General features: G+C 50.4%; 1 protein-coding gene across 1 annotated transcript in view; it reads left to right on the forward strand.

The window, feature by feature from the left end:
* Positions 1 to 85: 85 nt before the first annotated feature.
* The window catches only part of LOC309583681 (large neutral amino acids transporter small subunit 2-like), a 27,597-nt gene continuing 16,844 nt past the window's right edge, over positions 86 to 10,838 (forward strand). Inside the window, exons 1-4 of the mRNA XM_082299480.1 lie at positions 86 to 435; positions 6,613 to 6,817; positions 8,176 to 8,265; positions 9,888 to 9,977. Coding sequence (XP_082155606.1) covers positions 303 to 435; positions 6,613 to 6,817; positions 8,176 to 8,265; positions 9,888 to 9,977 — 518 coding nt within the window. The 5' untranslated portion in view covers positions 86 to 302. The remainder of the gene's footprint in view (positions 436 to 6,612; positions 6,818 to 8,175; positions 8,266 to 9,887; positions 9,978 to 10,838) is intronic.

Here is a 10,838-nt window from a genome sequence, read left to right on the forward strand (position 1 = left end):
TTAATTTTCCCCTCCCCCTCTCTCCTCCTCCTCCTCCTCCTCCTCCTCCTCCTCCTGGCAAAGTCCGGCCCCGTTATCCCGGCGAGGCCGAAGGTCACCCCCAAGGATCCCGGGGGGTTCCCTCTCTCCTTCCTCCTTCTCTTTTCCCCCCCAAAAAACCCCCAAAAAAACCCCAAAAAAAACCCTCCCGGCATCCCTTTTTTCCCCCCCCTCCCCCCCCACCCTTTCAACTCCCATTTCCCGCTGGTTTCACCCCCAAAAAAAAACCAAACCAAAAAAACCCCAAAAAGGGAGAATCCCCCATGGAATCCGGCCCCAAAAACCGGGGGAAAGCCCCAAAAAAGGGGGAGAAGGAGGAGGAAGAGGAAGGAGGAGGAGGAGGGGTGGCCTTGAAGAAGGAGATCGGGCTCCTCAGCGCCTGCGGGATCATCGTGGGTGAGTGGGGGGCGTTTTTGGGACCCCCTCCCCAAATTCCACAACCTCCCACCCCAACCCCCCTCCCAAAACCACCTCAAAATCCCCCACCCCAAAAAACCCCCCCAAAAAAGCCCCCAAATCCTTCCCTTCCCCACCCCAAATTTTGAGGGATTTTCCCTCAAAATCGTTGTGGGTTCGGGGAGGGAATTTTTGGGGGTTTTTAGGGGGTTTTGGGGGGGTTTTTAGGGAGAAAAACAGGTAAGGTTGGAGCCCCCCTGGAGTTTCCCCCGTTCCGGCCCTCGGGAGCTCCCCTAAAACCCCCCCAGGGCCCCTCAAATCCCTCCCGGATCCCTCCCAGGATTCCCGGGATTTCCTCGGGACGCCACGAAATGCCCCGAATTCCCTGAATTCCCCCCAAAAAACCGGCCAGATTGGCCCAAAACCTCCCAAAATCCCCTCAAATCACCCCAAATCCCCCCAAAACTGCCCCAAATCTCCCCAAAACTGCCCCAAAATCCCCTCAGTTCACCTCAAAGCGCCCCAAATCCCCCCTAAACCACCCCAAATCCCCCCAAAACTGCCCCAAAACTGCCCCAAACCTCCCAAAACTGCCCCAAATCCCCTCAATTCACCCCAAAACTGCCCCAAAACTGCCCCAAATCCCTTCAATTCACCCCAAATCCCCCCTAAACCACCCCAAACCCCCTCAAATGCCCCAAAATCTCCTCAATTCCACCCAAAACCTCCCCAAATCCCCCCAAGTCACCCCAAAACTGCCTCAAATCCCCTCAATTCACCCCAAAACTGCCTCAAATCCCCTCAATTCACCCCAAAACTGCCCCAAATCCCCCCTAAACCACCCCAAACCCCCTTAAATGCCCCCAAAATCCCATCAATTCCACCCAAAACCTCCCCAAATCCCCTCCAAACTGCCCCAAATCCCTTCAATTCACCCCAAATCCCCCCTAAACCACCCCAAACCCCCTCAAATGCCCCCAAAATCCCATCAATTCCACCCAAAACCTCCCCAAATCCCCCCTAAACCGCCCCAAACCCCCTCAATTCACCCCAAATCCCCCCAAAACTGCCCCAAATCCCCTCAATTCACCCCAATTCACCCCAAAACTGCCCCAAATCCCCTCAATTCACCCCAAAACTGCCCCAAATCCCCCCTAAACCACCCCAAATCCCCCCCAAACTGCCCCAACCCCCCTCAATTCACCCCAAATCCCCCCAAAACTGCCCCAAATCCCCTCAATTCACCCCAAATCCCCCCCAAACCGCCCCAAAACCCCCTTAAATCCCCCCAAAATCCCCTCAATTCACCCCAAATCCCCTAAAACCCCCCCAGGGCCCCTCAAATCCCTCCCGGATCCCTCCCAGGATTCCCGGGATTTCCTCGGGACGCCACGAAATGCCCCGAATTCCCTGAATTCCCCCCAAAAAACCTCCCAAAATCCCCCAAAACTGCCCCAAATCCCCCCAAAACTGCCCCAAATCCCCCCAAAACTGCCCCAAATCCCCCCAAACTGCCCCAAATCCCCCCAAAACTGCCCCAAATCCCCCCAAACCGCCCCAAAACTGCCCCAAATCCCCCCAAACCGCCCCAAAATTGCCTCAAATCCCCTCAATTCACCCCAAAACTTTCTCAAATCCCCCCCAAACTGCCCCAAATCCCTTCAATTCACCCCAAATCCCCCCTAAACCACCCCAAACCCCCTCAAATGCCCCAAAATCCCCTCAATTCCACCCAAAACCTCCCCAAATCCCCCCAAGTCACCCCAAAACTGCCTCAAATCCCCTCAATTCACCCCAAAACTGCCCCAAATCCCCCCTAAACCACCCCAAACCCCCTCAAATGCCCCCAAAATCCCATCAATTCCACCCAAAACCTCCCCAAATCCCCCCCAAACTGCCCCAAATCCCCTCAATTCACCCCAAATCCCCCCCAAAACTGCCCCAAATCTCCCCAAAACTGCCCCAAAATCCCCTCAGTTCACCTCAAACCGCCCCAAATCCCCCCAAAACTGCCCCAAATCCCCCCAAAACTGCCCCAAATCCCCCCAAACCGCCCCAAAACTGCCCCAAAACTGCCCCAAACCTCCCAAAACTGCCCCAAATCCCCTCAATTCACCCCAAAACTGCCCCAAATCCTTTCAATTCACCCCAAATCCCCCCTAAACCACCCCAAACCCCCTCAAATCCCCCCAAAATCCCATCAATTCCACCCAAAACCTCCCCAAATCCCCCCCAAACTGCCCCAAACCCCCTCAATTCACCCCAAATCCCCCCAAAACTGCCTCAAATCCCCTCAATTCACCCCAAATCCCCCCAAAACTGCCCCAAATCCCCCCTAAACCACCCCAAATCCCCCCAAAACTGCCCCAAACCCCCTCAAACCACCCCAAATCCCCCCAAAACTGCCTCAAATCCCCTCAATTCACCCCAAAACCGCCCCAAATCCCCCCTAAACCACCCCAAATCCCCCCAAAACTGCCCCAAATCCCTTCAATTCACCCCAAATCCCCCCTAAACCACCCCAAACCCCCTCAAATGCCCCCAAAATCCCCTCAATTCCACCCAAAACCTCCCCAAATCCCCCCCAAACTGCCCCAAACCCCCTCAATTCACCCCAATTCACCCCAAACCACCCCAAATCCCCCCCAAAACTGCCTCAACCCCCCCCAAACCACCCCAGAGCCCCCCAAATCCCCTCAATTCACCCCAAATGCCCCCAAAACCCCTCAAATCCCCCCCAAATTCTGCCAATTCCACCCAAAACCTCCCCAAACTCCCCCAAAACCGCCCCAAACCCCCTCAAATCCCCCCAAAACCTCCCCAAATCCCCCCAAACCCCTTTCAAACCCCCTCAAGTCCTCCCCAAACCCCCTCAAATGCCCCCAAATCTCCCCAAATCCTCCCCAAATCCCCCCAAACCCCCCTCAATCCACCCCAAATCCCCCCTAAACTCCCCGAAATCTGCCTCAAACCCCCTCAGACCCCCGAAACCCCTCCCAATCCCCTCAATTCACCCCAAATACCCCTAAATCCCCCCAAAAGTGCCCCAAATCCCCTCAAAACCACCCCAAACCCCCCCAAATCCCCCCAAAACCTCCCCAAAGCCCCCAACCCCTCTCAAATCCCCCTCAAATCGCCCCAAAACCCCCCCAAACCCCCTCAAACCTCCCTCAAATCCCCCCCAAACCTACCCAAATCCCCTCAATTTTCCCCCAAATCCCCCTCAAACCCGCCCAAATCCCCCCAAACCCCTCTCAAATCCCCCTCAAATCCCCTCAATTCCACCCCAAACCTCCCCAAATCCCCCTCAAACCCCCTCAAATCCCCCCAAAACTCCCCCAAACCCCCTCAAACCCCTTCAAACCTCCCCCAAATCCTCCTCTAATCCCCCCAAAACCTTCCCAGATCCCCTCAATTCCACCTCAAATCCCCCCAAATCCCCCCCAAACCTCCCCAAATCCCCCTCAAACCCCCTCAAACCCCCCCAAATCTCCCTGAAATCCCCCAAAACCTCCCCAACCCCCCCCAAATCTCCCCGAAATTCCACCCCAAATCCCCCCAAATGCCCTCAAACCCCCCTCAAACCTCCTCAAACCCCTTCAAACCCCCCCAAATCTCCTCCAAACCCCCTCAATTCCTCCCCAAACCCCCCCAAATCCCCCCAAACCCCCTCAAACCCCTTCAACCCCCCCCAAACCCCTCTCAAATCCCCCTCAAATCGCCTCAATTCCACCCAAAATCCCCCAAAACCCCCTCAAACCCCTTCAAATCCCCCCAAATCTCCCCCAAACCCCCCTCAAACCTCCCCAAACCCCTTCAAACCCCCTCAATTCCACCTCAAATCCCCCCAAAACCTTCCCAAATCCCCTCAATTTCCCCCAAATCCCTCTCAAACCCCTCCAACCCTCCCCCAAATCCCCCAAACCCCCCTCAAAGCCCCCTCAAACCTCCCCAAACCCCTTCAAACCCCCTCAATTCCCCTCAAATCCCCCCCTAAACCTCCCCAAACCCCTCCAACCCTCCCCAAACCCCCCAAATCCCCCTCAAATACCCCCAAACCCCCCCAAATCCCCCTCAAACCCCCCTCAAACCTCCTCAAATCCCCCCTAACCCTCCCCAACCCCCCCAACCCTCCCCAAATACCCCCAAAGCCCCCCAACCCCCCCAAATCCCCCTCAAATACCCCCAAACCCCCCCAAATCCCCCTCAAATACCCCCAAACCCCCCCAAATCCCCCTCAAATACCCCAAACCCCCCCAAATCCCCCTCAAATACCCCCAAACCCCCCAAATCCCCCTCAAATACCCCCAAATCCCCCTCAAACCCCCCTCAAACCTCCTCAAATCCCCCTAAACCTCCCCAAACCCCTCCAACCCTCCCCAAATCCCCCTCAACCCTCCCCAAATCCCCCTCAACCCTCCCCAAATCCCCCCTAAACCTCCCAAATCCCCCCAAACCCTCCCCAAATCCCCCCAAACCCTCCCAAACCCCTCTCCCATCCCCCCCAAACCCCTTCAAACCCCCTCAAATCTCCCCCAAACCCCCTCAATTCCTCCCCAAACCCCCCTCAAACCCTTCAAACCCCCTCAATTCCCCCCAAATCCCCCCTAAACCTCCCCAAACCCCTCCAACCCCCCCAAACCCCCCCAAACCCCCAAACCCCCCTCAAACCCCCTCAAACCTCCTCAAATCCCCCCTAAACCTCCCCAAACGCCCCCCAAATCCCCCCAACCTCCCCAAACCCCCTCAAATCCCCCTCAAACCCCTTCAAACCCCTTCAAACCCCCTCAATTCTCCCTCAATCCCCTCAAATCCCCCTAAACCTCCCCAAACCCCCCTCAACCCTCCCCAAACCCCCCCAAACCCCCCCAAACCCCCCTCAAATCCCCCCTAAACCTCCCCAAACCCCCCCCAAATCCCCCTCAAACCCCCCCAAACCTCCCCAAACCCCCTCAAATCCCCTTCAAACCCCTTCAAACCCCCCTCAATTCCCCCTCAAATCCCCTCAAATCCCCCCTAAACCTCCCAAACCCCCCTCAACCCTCCCCAAACCCCCCAAACCCCTCCAAAACCCCCCCAAACCCCCCTCAACCCTCCCCAAACCCCCCCAAACCCCCCCAACCCCCTCTCCCATCCCCGCCAAACCCCTTCAAACCCCCTCAAATCTCCCCCAAACCCCCTCAATTCCTCCCCAAACCCCCCTCAAACCCCTTCAAACCCCCTCAATTCCCCCTCAATTCCCCTCAAATCCCCTCAAATCCCCCCTAAACCTCCCCAAACCCCCCTCAACCCTCCCCAACCCCCCCAAACCCCCCAAATCCCCCCAAACCCCCCCAAATCCCCCCCAAATCCCCCTCAAATCCCCCTCAACCCTCCCCAAATCCCCCCTAAACCTCCCCAAATCCCCCCTAAACCTCCCCAAATCCCCCTCAAACCCCCCCAAATCCCCCTCAAACCCCCCCAAATCCCCCTCAAACCCCCCCAAATCCCCCCCAAACCCCCCCAAATCCCCCTCAAACCCCCCTCAACCCTCCCCAAATCCCCCCTAAACCTCCCCAAATCCCCCCTAAACCTCCCCAAATCCCCCTCAAACCCCCCCAAATCCCCCTCAAACCCCCCCAAATCCCCCCCAAACCCCCTCAATTCCTCCCCAAACCCCCCTCAAACCCCTTCAAACCCCCTCAATTCCCCCTCAAATCCCCTCAAATCCCCCTAAACCTCCCCAAACCCCCCTCAACCCTCCCCAACCCCCCCAAACCCCCCCAAATCCCCCCAAACCCCCCCAAATCCCCCCCAAATCCCCCTCAAACCCCCCTCAACCCTCCCCAAATCCCCCTAAACCTCCCCAACACCCCCCTAAACCTCCCCAAATCCCCCCTAAACCCCCCAAATCCCCCTCAAACCCCCCCAAATCCCCCCCAAACCCCTCCAAACCCCCTCAAATCCCCTTCAAACCCCTTCAAACCCTTTCAAACCCCCTCAATTCCCCCTCAAATCCCCTCAAACCCCCCTCAACCCTCCCCAAATCCCCCCTAAACCCCCCAAATCCCCCCCAAACCCCCCCCAAATCCCCCCAAACCCCCCCAACCCCCTCTCCCATCCCCTCCAAACCCCTTCAAAACCTCCCCAAATCCCCATTTTTCCCCCCATTTTCCCTCATTTCTCCCCTCTCCCCAGGGAACATCATCGGCTCCGGCATCTTCGTGGCACCGCGCGGGGTCCTGGCGCACTCGGGGGCCGTGGGGCCGGCGCTGCTCATCTGGGCGCTCTCGGGGGCCGTCACGGCCGTGGGCGCGCTCTGCTACGCCGAGCTGGGCGTGGCGCTGCCCCGGCCCGGCGGCGACTACGCCTACGTGGCCCACGCCTTCGGCCCGCTGGCCGCGTGAGCACCGGGGGTTGGGGGGGGCTGGGGCGGTTTGGGGGGGTTTGGGGCGGTTTACCCGGTTTTTTCCCATTTTTTTCACATTTTTTTCCCATTTTTTCCCCATTTCTCCCCATTTTTTTCCCATTTTTTTCCCATTTTTTTCACATTTTTTCACATTTTTTCACATTTTTTACCCCGTTTTTTATCCATTTTTTTCCCATTTTTTTCCCATTTTTTCCCCAATTTTTTCCCATTTTTTTCCCATTTTTTCCGCATTTTTCCCCCAATTTTTCCCTATTTTTTAGCCAAATTTCCCCATTTTTTCCCCATTTTTTTCCCATTTTTTCCCCATTTTTCCCCGTTTTTTTCCCATTTTTTACCCAAATTTTCCCATTTTTTCCCCATTTTTTCCCCATTTTTTTCTCATTTTTCCCATTTTTTTCCCATTTTTTACCCCGTTTTTTACCCATTTTTTTCCCATTTTTTTCCCATTTTTACCCAATTTTTTCCCATTTTTTTCCCATTTTTCCCCATTTTTTCCCCAATTTTTTCTCATTTTTTAGCCAAATTTTCCCGTTTTTTTCCCGTTTTTTTCCCGTTTTTTCCCATTTTTTTCACATTTTTTACCCGTTTTTTCCCCATTTCTCCCCATTTTTTTCCCATTTTTTTCCCATTTTTTCCCATTTTTTCCCCATTTTTTCCCCATTTTTTCCCAATTTTTTCCCCATTTTTTCCCCATTTTTCCCCATTTTTCCCCCATTTTTTACCAATTTTTTCCCCATTTTTTCCCCATTTTTTTCCCATTTTTTCCCATTTTTTTCACATTTTTTACCCATTTTTCCCCATTTTTTCCCAATTTTTTCTCATTTTTTAGCCAAATTTCCCCATTTTTTCCCCATTTTTTCCCAATTTTTTCCCCATTTTTTCCCCATTTTTCCCCATTTTTTCCCCAATTTTATCTCATTTTTTAGCCAAATTTTCCCATTTTTTACCCAGCATTTACCCATTTTTTTCCCATTTTTCCCCCAATTTCCCCCAATTTCCCCCAATTTCCCCCATTTTCCCCCATTTTCCCCCATTTTCCCCCAATTTCCCCCAATTTCCCCCAATTTCCCCCAATTTCCCCCATTTTCCCCCATTTTCCCCCATTTTCCCCCATTTTCCCCCATTTTTTCCCCATTTTTCCCCATTTTCCCCATTTTTCCCTTTTTTTCCCATTTTTTTCCCATTTTTCCCCCATTTTTCCCCCATTTTTCCCCCATTTTTCCCCATTTTCCCCCCATTTTCCCCCATTTTTCCCCCATTTTTCCCCCATTTTTCCCCATTTTTCCCCATTTTTCCCCGGTTTTGCCCAATTTCCCCCTTTTTCCCCCAAGATCGCTCTGCTACGCCGAGCTGGGCGTGGCGCTGCCCCGGCCCGGCGGCGACTACGCCTACGTGGCCCACGCCTTCGGCCCGCTGGCCGCGTGAGCACCGGGGCTTTGGGGCGGTTTGGGGCGGTTTGGGGCGGTTTGGGGCGGTTTACCCGGTTTTTCCCCCATTTTTTTCCCAATTTTTTCCCATTTTTTTCCCATTTTTTCCCCATTTTTTCCCCATTTTTTTCCCATTTTTTTCACATTTTTTTCCCGTTTTTTTCCCGTTTTTTTCCCATTTTTTTCCCATTTTTTTCACATTTTTTACCCATTTTTTCCCCATTTTTTTCCCAATTTTTTCTCAATTTTTAGCCAAATTTCCCATTTTTTCCCATTTTTTACCGATTTTTTCCCCATTTTTCCCGAATTTTTCCCCATTTTTTAGCCAAATTTCCCCATTTTTCCCCCATTTTTTCCCCATTTTTTCCCCGTTTTTCCCCATTTTTTCCCCATTTTTTCCCCATTTTTTCCCCATTTTTTCCCATTTTTCCCCATTTTTCCCCATTTTTTTCCCATTTTTTTCCCATTTTTTTCCCATTTTTTCCCCATTTTTCCCCCAAATTTTTCCCATTTTTTCCCGTTTTTTTCCCATTTTTTCCCGTTTTTTTCCCATTTTTTTCACATTTTTTCCCCATTTTTTCCCCATTTTTTCCCCATTTTTTCCCATTTTTTTCACATTTTTTCCCATTTTTTTCCCATTTTTTCCCCATTTTTTTCCCATTTTTTCCCGTTTTTTTCCCATTTTTTCCCATTTTTTTCCCCATTTTTTTCACATTTTTTCCCATTTTTTTCCCATTTTTCCCCATTTTTTCCCCATTTTTTCCCCATTTTTTCCCCATTTTTTCCCCATTTTTTCCCCATTTTTTCCCCATTTTTTCCCAATTTTTTCTCACTTTTTAGCCAAATTTTCCCATTTTTTCCCCATATTTTACCCATTTTTTCCCCATTTTTTTCACCTTTTTTCCCCATTTTTTCCCACTTTCTACCTATTTTTTTCCCATTTTTTCGCCATTTTTTTCCCATTTTTTCCCCATTTTTTCCCCATTTTTTTCCCATTTTTTTCCCATTTTTTTCCCATTTTTTTCCCATTTTCCCCCCATTTTTTTCTCATTTTTCCCGTTTTTTTCCCATTTTTTACCCCGTTTTTTACCGATTTTTTCCCATTTTTTTCCCATTTTTACCCATTTTTTTCCCATTTTTTCCCATTTTTTCCCCATTTTTTCCCCAATTTTTTCTCATTTTTTAGCCAAATTTTCCCGTTTTTTTCCCGTTTTTTTCCCGTTTTTTCCCATTTTTTTCACATTTTTTACCCGTTTTTTCCCCATTTTTTCCCCATTTTTTTCCCGTTTTTTCCCATTTTTTCCCATTTTTTCCCGTTTTTTTCCCATTTTTTACCCCGTTTTTTACCCATTTTTTTCCCATTTTTTTCCCCATTTTTCCCCATTTTTTCCCCATTTTTTCCCCATTTTTTCCCCATTTTTCCCCATTTTTTCCCCAATTTTTTCTCATTTTTTAGCCAAATTTCCCCATTTTTTCCCCATTTTTTCCCCCATTTTTCCCCCATTTTCCCCCATTTTCCCCCATTTTCCCCCATTTTTCCCCCATTTTTCCCCATTTTTCCCCATTTTTCCCCATTTTTCCCCGGTTTTGCCCAATTTCCCCCTTTTTCCCCCAAGATCGCTCTGCTACGCCGAGCTGGGCGTGGCGCTGCCCCGGCCCGGCGGCGACTACGCCTACGTGGCCCACGCCTTCGGCCCGCTGGCCGCGTGAGCACCGGGGGCTGGGGGGGCTGGGGCGGTTTGGGGCGGTTTACCCGGTTTTTTCCCATTTTTTTCCCATTTTTTTCCCATTTTTTTCCCATTTTTTCCCCATTTTTTCCCGTTTTTTTCCCATTTTTTTCACATTTTTTACCCATTTTTTTCCCATTTTTTTCCCATTTTTTACCCATTCTTTTCCCATTTTTTTCACATTTTTTTCCCGTTTTTTCCCCATTTTTTCCCCAATTTTTTCTCATTTTTTAGCCAAATTTCCCCATTTTTCCCCATTTTTTCCCCATTTTTCCCCATTTTTTCCCCAATTTTTTCTCATTTTTTAGCCAAATTTTCCCATTTTTTCCCCATATTTTACCCATTTTTTCCGCATTTTTCCCCCAATTTTTCCCTATTTTTTAGCCAAATTTTCCCATTTTTCCCCCATTTTTTTCACCTTTTTTCCCCATTTTTTCCCACTTTCTACCTATTTTTTTCCCATTTTTTCGCCATTTTTTCCCCATTTTTTACCCAAATTTTCCCCATTTTTTCCCCATTTTTTCCCCATTTTTTCCCCATTTTTTCCCCATTTTTTTCTCATTTTTTTCTCATTTTTTTCTCATTTTTCCCCATTTTTTTCCCATTTTTTCCCCATTTTTCCCCCAATTTTTCCCTATTTTTTAGCCAAATTTTCCCATTTTTTCCCCATTTTTTTCCCATTTTTTCCCCATTTTTTCCCACTTTCTACCCATTTTTTTCCCATTTTTTCCCCATTTTTCCCCGTTTTTTTCCCATTTTTTACCCAAATTTTCCCATTCTTTACCCATTTTTTCCCACTTTCTACCTATTTTTTCCCCATTTTTTCCCCATTTTTTCCCC

The sequence above is a fragment of the Coloeus monedula genome (assembly GCF_965178545.1).
Source record: "Coloeus monedula genome assembly, chromosome: 32".
NCBI classification, from domain to species: domain Eukaryota; kingdom Metazoa; phylum Chordata; class Aves; order Passeriformes; family Corvidae; genus Coloeus; species Coloeus monedula.